Source organism: Ursus arctos, unplaced genomic scaffold (genome assembly GCF_023065955.2).
Source record: "Ursus arctos isolate Adak ecotype North America unplaced genomic scaffold, UrsArc2.0 scaffold_14, whole genome shotgun sequence".
In the NCBI taxonomy this organism is placed as follows: Eukaryota; Metazoa; Chordata; class Mammalia; order Carnivora; family Ursidae; genus Ursus; species Ursus arctos.
Genome location: NW_026622808.1, coordinates 6,771,148 through 6,789,139, shown reverse-complemented (window position 1 = coordinate 6,789,139; position 17,992 = coordinate 6,771,148). Strand labels below are relative to the sequence as shown.

Genomic DNA, 17,992 nt, shown 5'->3' with positions numbered 1-17,992 from the left:
CTTCTGTTAGTTTTTCCTGTTTTGTTTTCCTGACCTTTCTGTTCACCCTGCATTTCTGTGATCTTCCTTTTCCTGTGGCTGCCCCCTCCCCCTGTGTTAGCATTTCCTCCCCTCTTCCAGGTTTCCTCTCTGGAACGTTCAGTCTGACTCATCCCCTTGCCCTCTGGCTCCCCCATCGCTTCTCTACTTGGCTTAGCGCGGAGGACACGGGGCTATTGATCTGGGAGCATATTTCATGTGGCCCTCTAGTTAACATTCTGTGTGTCTCAGTGATCAACGCCGTTTGAAATGGAATTAATCTGCTTCTCTCCAGCAAGAATTAGCATGAACCTCACCTTCTTCATCTTGCCCTTCTAATATGCGGCCACTGAGACATGGGTGGCAGGTATTAACGAATACAGAAGCCACGTTAATAAAACGACATCCATACCTTTACCCCTCTGCATGCCTGTGGCCAGGGTTATGTTGTAAAAAGGCTGGGTTTTCATCTCCACAGTTCCCTTGGATTTCTTCCCCTCTGATTTGTATTGCTTTTCTCCCTGTTCTTTGGCGCCGGAAAGTTTTACTGTGCAGATGGCCTCTTCCCTCTGGGCACCTGCTAAAACAAAAGTTGGGGGCTGGGCGAGGAGGGGGCGGGGGGGGGGGTGTTGTAAGTTGCTGCGTGGAGTCTGCGGGTCTGAGCCTGCAGAAGGATTGTGTTCTCAGGTTACCACCATCCTCCCCCTCTCCTCTTCCTCCCCCTTCCTCTCCTCCCCCTCCTCACCTTCCTCCTCCCCACCAGGATACAGCTGATCTCTGATAGAGCCAACCTTCAGGGAGGAAAAGGAAGAATAGGAAAATCAAGAACTCACGTGTTTCAGGAGCCCATCTCCTGCTCTGGCGGGCCTCCGACACTCAGCCAGAGCTAGGTACCAGTGTCCTCACTAAGTGTGCGGCTTAAATTTATTTGCGCCTGGTCACGCCGCGCACGGAGGTTTGGCTGGCATTTGTAGTGAGGGCCAGATTATCTTTCCAGCAAAGTTGTGAATCTCCCAGGGAGCTCCAAAGGTCCCTGTCCCTCTGTCCTGCTTCCCTCCCTGCGTTGAGAGGGTTGCAAACCGATTTTGTGCTTCTCTTTTGCCCTCATACACTTGGTTCTGCCTTTTTATACCCAATTGCTACCACCTGATCCCTACCTCTTTTTTCCTAAATAAATTATCCGGGTCAAATTATAACCCATCCCCCTTCCATTGAAAGGGCTTTATTTCTTTGACCTTATGACTTCCTGAAGAAATCCCAAAAGTATATAAAATCTTTGCAGTTGGAATAGTCAAAATTCAAAGGGGGAAAAGAGGGGTTCAGCTGCCTCTTGATTCCCTCCCTCACCCTGCTTTCCTGTTTGGTGTTTCAGCATACACACACACACACACACACACACACACGTGCGTACACACCCCACCCGGGGTTCATTTTTGTGCCCTAGTCCAGGAGAGGCTGCAGACCCCCTGTCTCTGTTTCTGCCTGCAGCCTAGTCCTGCAAACAATGTTCTAAGCAGCTTGGAGAGAACCCTCATTTCTTTCATTATCAAATTGCTGTAAAGCTGTGATTCACTTGGAGACAAAATGATTTCCTGCTGAGGCTTTATGCGAGGTGATTAGCAGGGAGAGAGGTAATCAGCTGACCTAATATGCGCCGAGTTTCCTCAGCCCCTTCCACCATCTGCAGCCTCCTTCATCCTGAGCCTAATTGGGCGGCTTCCCTTTCAGCCCGGCCTGAGCCTGTGGCCACGTAGCAGACCATTAGCTGCATAAGGTCGGCCTCTGTCGAAAGGTAAAGAAAACAGTCTTTTCCCCAACGACCTTTCGAGATTCTCATCTATGAATGCCTGCTTTGTGCTCTCCCTTAATGAATTCTGAAGACATTTCTTTTAAGATGGGTGGCGTGACCTCTCCTTCGAGACTGTGTTTGTGTTCGTGGGGCCGGTCATTATCCCCGCTTTCGACTCCGCGCCTCAGGGGCCACGGCACAAATGGAGCCCTGCCCCCCCATCAACCCTATTAAAGGTTGCTCAGTCCTTCCGAAGAATAGGACTGCCTGGGACCCCACGCTCTTTGGGGGATCCGGCTGGGAGGGGGTAGCTGTCTGTCAGCCCTTGGAGCTCTCTTACCCACCACCCTGCTCTAATGACATCAGCCTGGCGGTAATTCACGACGGTGGCCACCGCGTATCGAAGTCACACCAAGACACCAACCGTGTCACGTGGTAGCCCCACGGCAAGTCAGGTGTTAGCAGACCACGTGTGTGTATGCACGTGCGAGTTCATTTACGAAAGCTGAGTGTCTTGCTTTCAGCTGCATAGCTGGGAAACGGTAGACCAGGGTTGGGTGGACCCAGGGACTTTGGGCCCTTGGTCCCAGGCTCCCTCCATCATGCCTATACCCCCAAGGAGGACACTTTCAGCCGGTATAGAGCGCTGTGAATTTCATGTGTCTACTGGCGTGATGAGTAAAAATGGGTATTTTTTTTTCACATGACTTCCTTTTTTTTTTTAAATTATAATAATATTTTTTATTATGTTAGTCACCATACAGTACATCCCTGGTTTTTGATGTAAAGTTCGATGATTCATTAGTTGCGTATAACACCCAGCGCACCATGCAATACGTGCCCTCCTTACTACCCATCACCGGTCTATCCCATTCTCCCACCCCCTCCCCTCTGAAGCCCTCAGTTTGTTTCTCAGAGTCCATAGTCTCTCATGCTTCATTCCCCCTTCTGATATTTTTTAAGTGTCATTTAAGCCGTATATTGGCTTGAATTGCCTTTTATCTGTTTTGTGAGGACTTCTAAATCAACAACGAAAAGAACCGACATTCAAATAGGTTAAGAATCAAAGTCGTGGTCACCATCGTCAGGATGCATCTGTTTTCACAGTTGGCAGACAACTTTCCGCCTGATTCAGGAATCTTCTCTACGATGCCTCTGATGTCAAACTTCTCCTAAAATCCATACCATCGTGGAGAGCTCACTGCCTCTCTTAGTGCTCTGTTCTGTAGCTGGGCATTTCTAGCCATGAGACGGTTCTGTTTTGTTAAGTGGAACCACACGAAATCACCATTTCGGATAGGTCAACATGGTTAAGTACCAGACGTGTTACAGGTGCGACCTGCAAGTTGCGGCCAGATCCACTTTTTGGTCCTCTTCCCTCATTTGCCTTATTTCTGCCCTCTGAGGAGGACCCCGCTAGGTTCCGCCTTGCACTTGACCAAGGCACGGTTCCACCTTGCTGTGTAATGTTATTTTGTCTCATTTTTCGTACTTTCTCCAATTGCTGCGGAGATCCTGGTTCCTACGTTCTCCGCCCGCCTGTCACCTTCTCCTGGAGGTGCTGTAGCTAAGTGCGAGTTTACAGATCATACAGTTTTTCATTCAACAAATATTTCTTCGGCACCTTGGACTCCCAGGGGCTGAAGATACCGTGGTACCTTTGGGGCCCAAGACCATGCTTCAAGTATCCTTGAGACTAAAATAGTGCAACAAAATACCGACTAGTTTTCTGATGTCATCAAACCTATCAAGATAGATGCATCTGTCTTTTAACGTGGTTAGAGAGTATTTTCCTAAAAATTGAAATTGAAATTCCACAGAATTAGGAAAGATAAGTACCCAGGTGACATTCCACAGCACAAATACCTTTCTCCTATCACACTGATTACACCTAAGCACTTTTTGAATGATTCGATTTACTATTTAAGTCAATTTCATTTAAATCCAATTCATTTCTGTTTTCCCCCCTGTATGTAAAGTTGAACCGTGTTTTTAAATAAAGACTGCCCCATTTGCCACCAGCAGAGGCAAGAGCCCATGGTCCGGGTGTATGTCTTCCTTTCCCCTGGCTGGTTCTCTCCTCTTCTCTCCTCCCCGACTCGAGCTGCTTGCTGACAAACGTGCTTGAGCCTAGCCAACCACAAAGGTTGTTCGATGGGCTGCCCCAGGCTTCAAGGTGCCCTCCTGGCAACGCGGGGCAAGCCAGCCCCCTCTTCGCACTTCCTGGTGCCTCTGTCACTGTCGCTGGACTTGGCGTCCCAGCAAGAGAAAGGAGTTGGGCAGGCTTTCACTAGGCTGACTGGTCAACCCGCAGTGGTGGCTGTTGGCAGCAGTGATTTCTTGGAGTAGAACCAGGACCCGCTGGGTTTTCTGCCCTGTGACACAGCGTTCCCTCTACCTGCCCTTCAGACTCCCTCAGGGTAGAAGACCCCCTCCCGGGGGTCCACACCACAGGTTTGCCAAAACCACCCAAAGGGCATTACTGTCTTCCTCTCTCCTATTGGAGGCGTGTGCGCGCCTACACAGGAAGTTGTAACGGGGAGAGTCTTGGTTTGCAAGTTCTGTGATTTCAAGCAGGTGTTCGTGAGAGAGAAATACAATCTGTCACGTTAGCGTGTTCTAGGGGCTCCTGTCGGACGAAGCGGCTTCTGGGGACTTGGGAGGGGTTCCTCCCTGAGGCTCTGAGCTGTCCACCTGTCACTTAATTCTGAGCACGGCTGGGACTCTGCCATATCAACGACCACAGTGACAGTAATACACACTTACTGCGTAGTGAGCGTGTGCCAGGCACTGGCCTGAATCCTACGCCGGCACTGGCTTGTTTCACTCCCACTGTTATTATCCTGTTAGAGATGAAGAAGCCCATCCCAGAGATGTCACGTAATTGCCCGCTGTCACCCAGCCGGCCACACGGGGCCCCGTGGCTGCAGACGCTGGCCAGAGTACCCCGCACTTGACTTTTCTCGACACCAGTGGTTGCTGGGAGTATTGGTGTCTCCCTCTTGGATTGTCCTCGGGACTATTTGGAGCATCTGCTTTCCGTCAGTATCTCCTAAGATAGCTGTCCTTCTAGAACCAGACGACACGCTCCCTTTGAAAAGGATTTTTTAAAAAATCAGAAGTAAAGCTACCAATCATGCAAATAATGTTCAATTTTATTATTTATTTGAGAGCACGGAAAGAGGCTGAAGCATAAATTTGATTTTTTTTTTGCTTTGCGTGAATTTTATTTATGTGTACTTTCTCTTTGCTTTGTTAGTGAGTTTCACCAAGAGTTATTTATACCAACCCAATGTAATAATAAGGTCCCGATACTAATCAGCCTTCATCTTTTCCTAAACAGCCACCACCCCCCTGATTTCTAGCCCTTCCCGTACTAATGTGTTATCTGCTGCTGCTACTGTTGCTATTATTTTATTTTTAACCATTGTATTTATTTATGTGACAGAGAAACAGTACAAGCAGGGGGAGGGGCGAAGGGAGAGGAAGAAGCAGATCCCCCGCTGAATACGGAGCCCCACCGGACTCCATCCCAGGACCCGGAGATCATGACCTGGGCCGAAGGCAGACGCTTCACCGACTGAGCCACCCAGGCGCCCCTGTTGTTACCATTTTAACGATTTCGTGAATTGTCCCCGCAGGATCTTCTGAAGACAACCCTGGATTTTCACCAACTGGGAAAGCTTGAATTTAGTGGCATCAGAGGAAATGCCCTAAGTCGGCAGGTGCAGCAAATGTACGACGGATTTCAAGAGATGTATGGGGTCTTCTTAGAGTCCTCCTATGACTGCTTGGACCCCCAGAGCACGGTGAGGCTTGGAAAGGCTGACTCGTAAGCTTTTTCTCTTTCTCAGATGCCTCCAGGCGGGAAGGTCTGGGTGTTTACTTGTATTTTCCCCTGTGTATTTCCTTTGGCCTTGGTTCCCGAGGGAGTCCTCAGGAGGAGGAAAGGGCCAGAGTTGCAGTGTCCAGGATCAGGGACAAGGAGCCCCCATGTCACCTGTAGCCCGGGACATCTGAGGCTTGTGGGTCCAAGCCTGCAGCAAGAACGAAGCAGCAGAAGGGTCAGTATAGAAACAGTGGATGCTGAGAAGGGAGTGGCTGAATTATGGGAGAAAGAATCGAGAGAATCTACGAGGGGAAGGGGAGAAAGAAATTGAGCAGAAATCTTCTCTGAGTACCTTTAGATTGTGGGGGATTAGTTGGCCAAACCCAGAAGATAACACTTTCTAAAAATTCCACGGGTCTGAAGTAGGGAAAAAAAAAAGAAAAGAAGAGAAAAAAAAAAAGGAGGGGGGACAGGTAACAAAACAGGATATATAGTGTGTGTTTCCTACCAAATGATAAAATAAGAACAGAACACATACCAAATCCTATACACAGGGAAACATACTACAATGTTAGTGTGGTTGTGTTTGGGAAGGAGAAAAGTGCTATGCTTTTCTATTTTTTGTTATTTTGTAAGAATATGCATCAGTGTTTTTAAAGCAATGCTAACAGGTAACAATGTACAGATTAGAGATTTGCGTTAAAGTTTCTCGGGAAACTGGTACATTCTAAGAAAGAGAACACACTTTGGGCTGCCTAATAAAATACAATAATTGAGACATGCTCACACTCAAAATACATATATATATTCGCTGTTAATCTGGAATTTAAATTGAACGGGGTGCTTTGTAACTTTATTTGCTAAATTTGGCAGCCGGAGGAACAATGGCTGTCTGCCGTCTCAACCAATTAAAGTGTACTTAGAAGAAATCGTGGGTATTCGTTTAATTAGCGGGCTTTCCTTCTAATGGCCAGATTAGTTTGCTTACACTAAAAAAAAAAAAAAAAATACGATTTTGACTTGGGGGAGGAAGGAGAGTAGGTGATAATGATAGACTGGCCTCATTGCTGGGACCGTTGCGGCCGGGGAGGCCTTTGGGGTGACGTGAGCTGGCCCTAGGGTTTCAGGAGGTAGGAGAGGGGCCCAGAGAGGGAGTGACACAGTGCCAACCTCCCAGCCGACTCACACTTCCCTTTTGCCTAGTGTCTAGGAAAACAATACTGCAATAATAGGGTAATTGTCTACATGGGTAAAAAGTAAGCAAATGCCAAGGTGAAGTTTAGAAAATTATAATAAATCCTTGGCATAGCCGATTTAAGGACAAAGGTGTAGTAAAGAGCATAGTGGGAGTGGCCTTGAAATCATGTTCGTCTTCTGTCCATGTGACATCTCTTCAGGATTTCGAAAATGACTTGTGTGAATTTAACCAGAGAGTGGAAGATCTTGACCGAAGACTGGGGACTGTCTTCAGTCAAGCCTTCGACGATGCCCCCGATTTGGAGCATGCATTTAAGGTTTGTGCGGGGGGGGGGGGGGGGGCTGCTGTGCTCCATTCTCCCCCCACTCTCAGCACAGGAGGGCAAGGATCCTCTTCCCACTGTTTTGTTCCTTGCAGAGAGCAATTGTTCCTGTCAGTTCAGTAGAGGGGTATTGTGGGTGACCTAGGGCAAAGGACTGGGCAGAATTGGGCTTCTCAGGTTGATTATTAATGCTTTTCTAGAAACACAGCGATGTAAAAATACTTTTCCAAAGAGTTATTCTGGAGGTGCCTGGCTGGCTTAGTCGGAAGAGCGTGCAACTCTTTTTTTTTAAATTTTAATTTAATTTTATTTAAATTGAAGTTAGTTAACATACAGCGTAGTATGCATTTCAGGGGTAGAGTTCAGTGATTCATCAGTTGCGTATGACACCCAGTGCTCATTACATCGAGTGCCCTCCTTCATGCCCATCACTGGGTTACCCCATCCCCCACCTCCCTGCCCGCCTCCCCCCTCCCCTCTAGCAGCCCTGTTTGTTTCCTGCAGTTAAGAGTCTCTTATGGCTTGTCTCCCTCTCTGATTTCATCTTATTTTTATTTTTCCCTCCTTTCCCCTATACTCCTCTGTTTTGTTTCTTAAATTCCTCATATGAGTGAAACCATATGATAATTGTCTTTCTCTGATTGACTTATTTCACTTAGCATAATACCCTCTAGTTCCATCCATGTCATTGCAAATAGCAGGATTTCATTTTTTGATGGCTGCGAATATTCCATTGTATATAGACCACATCTTCTTTATCCATTCATCTGTCAATGGACATCTGGGCTCTTTGCATAGTTTGGCTGTTGTGGACATTGCTGCTGTAAACATTGGGGTGCAGGTACCCCTTTTCAATCACTATTTTTGTATCCTTTGCATAAATACCTAGTAGTGCAGTTGCTGGGTCGTAGGGTAGTTCTACGTTTAACTTTTTGAGGAACCTCCATACTGTTTTCCAGAGTGGCTGCACCAGTTTACATTCCTACCAACAGTGTAAGTGGGCTCCCCTTTTTCCTCATCCTCACCAATATTTGTTGTTTCTTGACTTGTTCATTTTCGCCATTCTGACAGGTGTGAGGTGGTATCTCATGGTGGTTTTGGTTTGTATTTCCCTGATGCCAAGTTATGTTGAGCCTTTTTTTCATGTGTCTATTGGCCATTTGGATATCTTCTTTGGAGAAGTGTCTGTTCATGTCTTCTGCCCATTTCTTAACTGGATTTTTTGTTTTTTGGGTATTGTGTTTCATGAATACTTTATGGATTTTGGATATTAGTGCTTTGTCTGATAAGACATTTGCAAATATCTTCTCCCATTCTGTAGGTTGCCTTTTAGTTTTGTTGATTGTTTCCTTTGCTGTGCAGAAGCTTTTTATCTTGACGAAGTCCCAACAGTTTTTTTTTTTTTAAAGATTTTATTTATTTACTTGACAGAGATAGAGACAGCCAGCGAGAGAGGGAACACAAGCAGGGGGAGTGGGAGAGGAAGAAGCAGGCTCCTAGCGGAGGAGCCTGATGTGGGGCTCGATCTCATAACGCCGGGATCACGCCCTGAGCCGAAGGCAGACGCTTAACCGCTGTGCCACCCAGGCGCCCCCCAACAGTTATTTTTGCTTTTGTTTCCCTTGCCTCTGGAGATGTGTCTAGGAAGAAGTTGTTGCTGTGGCCAAGGTCAAAGAGGTTGCTAGATTCTTCTCTTGGATTTTAATGAATCCTGTCTCGCATTTAGGTCTTTCATCCATTTTGAGTTTATCTTTGTGTATGGTGTAAGAAAGTGGTCCAGTTTCATTCTTCTGCATGTTGCTGTCCAATTTTCCCAGCACCATTTGAAAAAACTGTCTTTTTTCCATTGGATATTCTTTCCTGCTTTGTCGAAGATTAGTTGACCGTAGAGTTGATGGTCCATTTCTGGGTTCTCTGTTCTGTTCCATTGATCTATGTGTTTGTTTTTGTGCCAGTACCATACTGTCTTAATGATTATAGCTTTGTAATACAGCTTGAGGTCTGGAATTGTGATGCCCCAGCTTTGGTTTTCTTTTTCAATGTTCCCCTGGCTACTCGGGGTCTTTTCTGGTTCCATACAAATTTTAGAGTTGTTTCTTCCAACTCCAAAAAATGCCAGTGTTATTTTGATAGAGGTTGCATTGAATGTGTAGATTGCTTTGGGTAGTACAGACATTTTAACAATATTTGTTCTTCCAATCCATGAACATGGAATGTTTTTCCCTTTCTTTGTGTCTCCCTCAATTTCTTTCATAAGTGCTCTATAGTTTTCAGAGTACAGATCTTTTACTTCTTTGGTTAGGTTTATTCCTAGCTGTCTTATGGTTTTTGGTGCAATTGTAAATGGGATCGATTCCTTGATTTCTCTTTCTGCCGCTTCATTGTTGGTGTATAGAAGTTCAGCAGACTTCCATGCATTGATTTTATATCCTGAAAATGTGCTTTATTTCTTTATCAGTTCTCGCAATTTTTTGGTGGAGTCTTTCGGGTTTTCTACATAGAGTATCATATCGTCTCTGAAGAGTGAAAGTTTGACTTCTTCTTTGGCTATTTGGATTCCTTTTATTTCTTTTTGTTGTCTGATTGCTGAGGCTAAGACTTCTAGTACTATGTTGAACAGCAGTGGTGAGAGTGGACAACCCTGTCACATTCCTGACCTTAGAGGAAAAGCTCTCGGTTTTTCCCCATTGAGAATGATATTCACTGTGGGTCTTTTATATATGGCCTTTAGGATGTTGAGGTATGTTCCATCTATCCCAACTTTGTTGAGGGTTTTGATCAAGAAAGGATGCTGTATTTTGTCAATTGCTTTTTCTGCATCTATTGAGAGGATCATATGGTTCTTGTCCTTTATTAACGTGGTGTAATGTTGATTGACTTGTGGATGTTGAACCACCATTGCAGCCCAGGAATAAATCCCACTTGGTTGTGGTTAACAATCCTTTTAATGTACTGTTGGATCTGATAAGTTAGTATCTTGTTGAGAATTTTGGCATCCATGTTCATCAGGGTTAGTGGTCTGTAATTCTTTTAATGAGGTCTTTGGTTTTAGAATCAAAGTAATGCTGGCCTCATAGGATGAGTTTGGAAGTTTTCCTTCCATTTATATTTTTTGGAACCGTTTCAGAAAAATAGGTATTAAATCTTCTTTAAATGTTTGGTAGAATTCCTCTAAAAGCCATCTGGCCCCAGACTCCTCTGTTTGTTGGGAGATTTTTGATTACTGATTCCATTTCTTTGCTGGTTATGGGTCTGTTTAGATTTTCTGTTTCTTCCTGTTTCAGTTTTGGTAGTTTATGTTTCTAGGAATTTATCCATTTCTTCCAGATTGCCTAATTTGTTGGCATATATTTGCTCATAATATTCTCTTATAACTGTTTACATTTCTGCAGTGTTGGTGTGATCTTTCCTCTTTCATTCATGATTTATTTGGGTCCTTTCTCTTTTCTTTTTCATAAGCTGGCTAGGGGTTTTTCAATTTTGTTAATTCTTTCAAAGAACCAGCTCCTAGTTCCATTGATCTGTTATACTGTTGTTGTTTTTTATTTTTAATTTCTATATACTTGATTTCTGCTCCAATCTTCATTATTCCTCTTCTCCTGCTGGACTTAGGCTTTATTTGCTGTTCTTTTTCCAGCTCCTTTAGGTGTAAGGTCAGGTTGTATATTTGAGACTTGTCTTGCTTCTTGGGGAAGGCCTGTATTGTGGAATACTTTCCTCTTAGGACAGCCTTTGCTTCATCCCAAAGGTTTTGGACTGTTGTGTTTTCATTTTCTTTTGCTCCCATGTATTTTTTAAATGCCTTAGTTTCCTGGTTGACCCATTCATTCTTTAGTAGGATGATCTTGTATTTGTGGTCCTTCCAAATTTTTGCCTGTGGTTGACTTCAAGTTTCATAGTGTTGTGGTCTGAAAATATGCATGGTATGATCTCAGTCTTTTGTACCATCGAGTCCTGATTTGTGACCCAGTATGTGATCTATGCTGGAGAATGTTCCATGGGTACTTGAAAAGAATGTGTATTCTGCTGCTTTAGGACAAAATGCTCTGAATATATCTGTGAGGTGCATCTTGTCCAGTGTGTCATTCAAAGCTCTTGCTTCCTTGTTGATCTTCCTTGTTGATCTTCTGTTTAGGTGATCTGTCCATTGCTGTGAGTGGGGTGTTAAAGTCTGCTACTATTACTGTATTATCATCAATGAGTTTCTTTAAGTTTGTTATTAATTGACTTGTGTATTTGGCTGCTCCCAAGTTAGGGGCATACATATTTACAGTTGTTAGATATTCTTGTTGGATAGACCCCTTTACTATGAGATAGTGTCCTTCATCTCGTATTACAGTCTTTGGTTTAAAATCTAGTTTGTCTGACATAAGTATAGCTATTCTGGCTTTCTTTTGATGTCCATCAGCATGATAAATGCTTCTCCACCCCCTCACTTTCAATCTGGTGGTGTCTTTGGGTCTAAAAGGAGCCTCTTGTAAGCAGCATATCAATGGGTCCTGTTTTTTTTATCCATTCCGATACCCTGTGTCTTTTGATTAGAGAATTTAGGCCACTTATGCTCAGAGTAATTATTGAAAGGTATTAATTTAGTGCCATTTTCTTATCTATAAAGTCGCTATCCCTGTAGATTGTCTCTGTTCCTTTCTAGTCTTTATTACTTTTGATCTCTCTTTCCCATGGAAGAGTACATGACTCTTGATCTCAGGGTCATGGGTTCAAGCCCCACGTCTGGTTTAGAGATTACTTAAATAAATGCACAATTTCTTTTTAAAGGGTTTATTCTGGAGTGTTCTTTTTGGGCATTTTCAGTAGAGTGGCCATTAAAAGCAGAGACATCTACTCTGGTCGCCGCCATGAATCCATGACTCTTGTACCCTGCTATCTAACCAGTGCTGCCAGATTGATTCAAGCTGGAGCATACCCCGAGTAACTGGTTATAGGAGTCAGCTCCTAGCAACTAGAATAAGAAGACTGTACCCTTGCCCTCTATTGCAGGGCAGGAGCAAGATGGAACAATAAGAGGGAGGAGGCTTAAGATGATGAGTAGACAAATGGCTGCATACTGAGAATTCTGACTGAGACATATTGTGAGACATGACACTTTCATAGCACATGATCAACCTTCTCTAAACTACAAAGGAACTTACTCTGTAAAGGCTTAAGGATTAGATCCAGGACTGGTCAGTGGCAGTTAGCAGGAGGCAGATTTTGGCTCAGTGGAGGAGAGAGATTTCCGAAAGCTATTAAAAGGTGGAATGGATTTCCTTGAGAAGTGGATAAGTTTCCAGTCACTGGAAACGTCCCTCAGGTAGCTTCAGTGACCGGTGGGACAATTGTAGAAGAGGCTCAAACCTTAGAAGGGTGAGTCCATGCTATCCTAGGATACCAGGTAACCCAGCATGCCAGGCTTCTTTAGCCATTGAGTGTAGACACACAACCTTTTACAAACAGTGCGGCTCCCTAACTCCTACGGGAACACTGGTAGGATTCCTCTCCAAGCATTTGAACTCATTCCAGAAATTAGTTCCAGAATTAGTTCTCTCTGAAATTTTTTTCTTGCTCCCACCCTCCAATTTTAGCGTTCCACATTCTCCCCAGCACCCAGCCCGCTTAGCTTCTTTATCTCATCTCCATCTTCACCCTCCACCTCTGTTTTAGGTCTTTTTTTTATGGAGACCTTCACTTTTCTGACATCTTTAGTTTTCTCTTTGTTTGGTCCTTTACTCATCTTCTCTCAACACATCAGGGTTTGGCAGGTAATTTAGCGGACAGGACTCCTTTAGAAGCAAAGGAGAGGGACGCCCAGGTGGCTCAGTCAGTGAAGCGTCTGACTTTGGCTCAGGTCATGATCTCAGGGTCCTGGGATTGAGCCCCATGTTGGGCTCCCTGCTTCTCCCTCTCCTTCTGCCCCTCCCCCAACGTGGGCACGTGCACACTCTCTCTCTTTCTCTATCAAATAAATAGATAAAATCTAGGGGAAAAAAAGCAAAGGAGAGAAGGGCACACTATGAGTAGCCGCCTCTTCATAATTATTGATACAGTCACAATAACAATTTCTGACCCTCTTCTGTTGGCGGACATATGAAAGAAAAGCCAGGACTCAGGAGGGATGTAACCTTAGGTAGGTTGAATCTGTGACTTTTTCTTCTTCTCTGTGTCCTCTGCAGCTGCTAGATATAGCAGGAAAACTTCTGGAAAGACCGCTGGTAGCACAAGATGCGTCGGAAAAATACCTGCTGCTCATCCATATGTTCATCCAAGACCTGGACACAGTGCGGGCGATCTATAGTCAGCGTGTCCAGGAGGAGGCAGAGTTTGGTGGGTCCGTTACCCGCGGATTTGGGCGGGGGCAGTTGTGGTACCAGGAAGGGTGCAGCTCGCTCCTCTTGTATCTGCGAAATGGCTACGGGGGGTCCGTGATATTCTCCAAGAACAGAAAGCGCAACCTTCTTGCTTGACAATTTCAGACCATCTTGGGTCATTGTAGAATGCACTGAACTGCGCGTTTCCCTGTGTCTGGGGCTGAGATTGGCAGCCGACCCAGAGCAGTGAGGTCTTGCCTGTCTCTGGCTGAGACTTCAGCGTGAGGTAGGAGTTGACCCGTGATCAGTGTTGGCCAACGCCGCTTCATCTCCGACATTCGTCAGTTCCATGGTAGATTTTTACACACCCGAGAAAAGTTTCTTTTTTTTATTTATTCGACAGAGATAGAGACAGCCAGTGAGAGAGGGAACACAAGCAGGGGGAGTGGGAGAGGAAGAAGCAGGCTCCCAGTGGAGGAGCCTGACGTGGGGCTCGATGTCATAACGCCGGGATCACGCCCTGAGCCGAAGGCAGACGCTTAACCGCTCTGCCACCCAGGCGTCCCCTGAGAAAAGTTTCTGATCCCTTCCAAGGCCATATAGCCATGCTTCTGGAGGGAGGAACCAGCAGGAGCCCGACAAGGGGCGGCACCACACCAAGCTGTGATTTCTCCATTTTTATAGCAATTCTTAGATGCCCTGTCTTATCTGATTGAAGGTCAAACACAAGTCCAGTTCAGCTCCACAAACATTTCTTGAGTCCTTGCTAGGTGCAGGACACATCTGCGGGTCCTGTAGTAGAGACAGGTCAGGGTGAGGGATGAACGAATGAATCCTGAAAGGTGGTTCTTCAAGGAACACAGTGGGTATGAACGATATTAACAAGAACATGGAGCAGAACAGAAGTAGTGTTCAACTTGCATCATAAAGGACCATAATCACAAGATGGCTTGTGGCTGGGAGATCCGAGAGTGCATGTGTGGAGTACGTGGCCTTGAGCTGAGCCCTGCAAGGTGGGGAGATGGATAGCCAGGGAGAAGTGGCAAAGGCTTTTGAAACAGAAGATGAAGGAGAGGATGTGGAAGGTGACCGGTCAGACCTGCCTGTAGCTGAACAAGGTGTATGCAGGGAGATTAGGTGAGCCATGGAGTTTGGAGCCAGATTTAGGAATCTAGAATTCATTATTCAGGCCCCAGGAACTTTTCCAAGGCTTTTAAGCAGGAGAGTAGCAGGACCACTATGTCAATAAGCAGGTTTCCTAGCGAGGTCACTAAGAACCGCCTCCAGGTAGGTCATTCCCAGAAAAGCTGTTGGCCTCAGCTTCTTCTGGAACGATACAGAATCTGAAAGCTCACATGCCTTCCGAGGCCTTATTAGTTTTCTCCTGCTGCCCAACAAATTATTGCGATGTTTGGGGCTTAAAGTAAAAACACCCATCTTTTGGCTCACAGTTCTGTAGGTCAGAGCACAGCTTGACGTGCCTTGCTCTCCACCCAGAGTGCCCCAGGGCTGAAATTAAAGTGTCAGCAGGCCAAGTTCTCATCAGGAGGCTTTGGCGGGAAAATCCACTTTCCAGCTCCTTTTGTTGGCAGAATCCAGTTCCTTGTGACTGTCAGCTTAAGGTCTATAATTCCTCTTTGGCTGCCAGCAGGAGGGCCACTTAGTGACTGGAAGCCAGTCTGCTTCCTTGCCGTGTGGCCAGGCTATGTGGCTGCCTCCATCCTCAAGCCAGTAGTGGCACCCTGACTCCTTCTCCAGCTTCCAATCCCTGACTTCTCCTTCTGCCAGCAACCAGAGAAAACGCTCTGCTTTTAGAGGACTCACCTGATTAAGTCAGGCCCACCTGGGATCTTTTCCCTTTTGCTCTCTAACATAACATCATCACAGGAGTGCTTTCTCATTGTAGCCGGTTTCCTGCCACACTATCGAGAAGAGGATTATGCAAGGGTGAGGGTTGTTGGTGTCATCGTAAAATTTTGCCTGCCGTGGAGGCCAGGCAGAAAGTGACTGTAATAGATCTGGGTTGAGTGTAAGACATCAGGGAGTGGTGGGGTTTGTGGCAAAATAAAGAGACTACCGTGCAGCTGTAGCTGCTAGATAGAAGCAGTGGCTGCTTCTTGCCAAATCTTCCAACTGGGATTTAAAAAAAAAAAAAAAAGAAATCTAATACTTGTTCAATCATGACAACTAATTATGAGCGTAGAAGCCCACTGCATGGACTAAAGTCAGACTCTCCAGACTGTGCTAACACTGGTCAAGGGGCTCACAATCAGTGTGGCCCGTCTCACTCATAAGCTTCGTGAATGCTCATAGAAACCCTGGAAATTAAGCAGGGAACATATTATTCCCATTTTATTTTATTATTTATTTATTTTTATGATTCCCATTTCATAGGTGAAAAAACGGAGGCCCAACAGATAAAGTTTTCTGTTGAAGGCAGGGTTTTCCACTCTGAACATACAATTAAAATCCTCTCCAGAGCTTTTAAAGATACAGACGACCGGGCCCCACCCAGACCAATTAAATCAGAAAGGTGAACGCCAGGCCCGAGCATCCGTAGTTTCAAAGAGCCTCCCAGGTGCGGCTGATGCGCAGCCAGATGGAAAGTCACTGGCGGGGAGCCAGATAGCCGGCGGGTGGCAGAGCTGGGCTGGGCACCCCCGTCCGCTGACCGCATTTAGTGTTTGTTCTCCCCACGGTCACGGGAGCCCCCCATCTCGGTGTGAGCCTGGGGTGACGTTAGCACGCGGACGCAGAGGAGGCGAGACGCGGGGTAGCTGGGGGGAGGGGTTCCCGGCGGAGCGGGGCGTCTCTCATTCCGCCTGTGCCGTGTCCCCAGGGTTCTCCTCTGTGCACAAGAACATGCCCAGTGTGGCCGGGGGTCTCCGCTGGGCGCGGGAGCTGCGGCAGCGCATCCAGGGGCCCTTCGCCAGCTTCAGACGCGTCACGCATCCGTGAGTAACTGGGTCCTGGTTCCGTTTGGGGTTCGAGTCCTGCTCTGGAATTCTGAGTGTTGGAGAAACGCAGCCCACTCAGCTCAGGCATGAAAATCCTCTTCGTTTCTTCGCATTCTCAGCAGTAGACCAGCATCTCAGTCCGTCTGGGCTGTTACACAGAAATACCATAGACCTGTGGGCCTCCAAACACCAGAAACATTCCTCAGTCTGGGCGCTGGGAATGTCCAAGGTCACGGTGCCGGCAGATCCCGGGTCGGTGAGGGCCCGCCGGGGTTCGCAGGTGGCCGTCTTCTCACTGTGTCCTCCTCGGGCGGGAGGCGCAGGGGACCTCTGTGGAGCCTCTTCTTCCTCGGGGGCTGGTCCCTTCATGAGGGCTCCCCGCTCATGGTCTAACCAGCTCCTAATGCCATCCCACTGGGGGTTAGGATTTCAACATGAATTTGGGGTGAGGGGGCACAAACATTCGGGAGTGAGAGTGATACATTTGGACGGACTGGGGAGGCTGAAAGGATGACCGGCTGCCCCTCTTGCTCGGTGAGATTGGTTCTAGAGGTACATGAGTCAGGGTTTTCAAGCTCTGGGGGGCTCTACCAGCACGTCTCTTCCGACACTGCGTCTCCCCGCTACTAAGGTTGCTGGAAAAGAATGAAGCCTGACTTTCCCGACGCGTGGTGTAAGGACTTGGCCTATTAGCCTACCCTGGGCTCTTGGTAAATGCAGATTCCCAGGCATGGGAATCTCAGAAGCTGAATCTCGAAGCGGGGTGGGGCCTATGAATCCCCGTCCTTAGCAAGCTCCCCGCTGGGATTCCGTCGGTTGACCGGGTTTAGAAACCGTTGGCCTGCCGTCCTGCTGAGCCAAGGTGCAGAGGCACCTCGGCTGCTAGAAGCAAGCGACAGGACCGTTGGCGGGATCGTGTTCAGGAGGCTTCGAGGAAGGGCAGTCTCTCTCTGACGCCTCTTTCTGAAGAACTTCGTCAACGGCACTCGAAGGGCAAACAAAACAAACAGGACTTGGCGGGGGAGACACTGGCCTCACAGGTGTTCCGGCGCTAGGTAGGGCTTTAGAGATCCTCTGGCCCAGGTGGAAAGACTGAAGGCTTTCAGAAGCCCGGAAGATGCCGTCAGTCAGCCAGGATGGAGTCCAGCGGGGATCACCCCCGTCCAATCCAGTGCCGCCCAGCGGTATGAGCCATCTGCTGACTCGGAGAGAAGTGGAACATCGGGATGTGGATGTAAAGAGGCCAACTTTAGAATTAGCAAGTAGCCCCCCCTCCCCAAACTCCGCACAGATCAGATAAACAGGCCTGCGGGTCAGGTGGGCCCAGCAGGCCATCCGTTTGCAACATGTGATCTGGCCTGAGCTAGCCGAGCTCTTTGTTTTGCAGAGGAAGAAACTGAGGGAGCCCAGAAAGAACTGGAACCCTCTGGGGCTTAGGAGTCCCAGCCTGGAGCTCTTCCCAGGGAGGCCCCGGCCACAGGAAGCTTGGCCCCCACAACTGCTGAGCCCTCAACTTCTCAGCCCTGCCCATGGGTGTGGGCTGGCCCTGGGGGATGGGCATGACCTTGGGTGAG

General features: G+C 47.0%; 1 protein-coding gene across 1 annotated transcript in view; it reads left to right on the top strand.

Moving 5' to 3' along the window:
• The window catches only part of DNAH9 (dynein axonemal heavy chain 9), a 303,991-nt gene that overhangs the window by 10,061 nt on the left and 275,938 nt on the right, over positions 1 to 17,992 (top strand). The window contains 4 exon segments of the mRNA XM_057311241.1: positions 5,449 to 5,616; positions 7,034 to 7,150; positions 13,327 to 13,477; positions 16,301 to 16,415. Coding sequence (XP_057167224.1) covers positions 5,449 to 5,616; positions 7,034 to 7,150; positions 13,327 to 13,477; positions 16,301 to 16,415 — 551 coding nt within the window.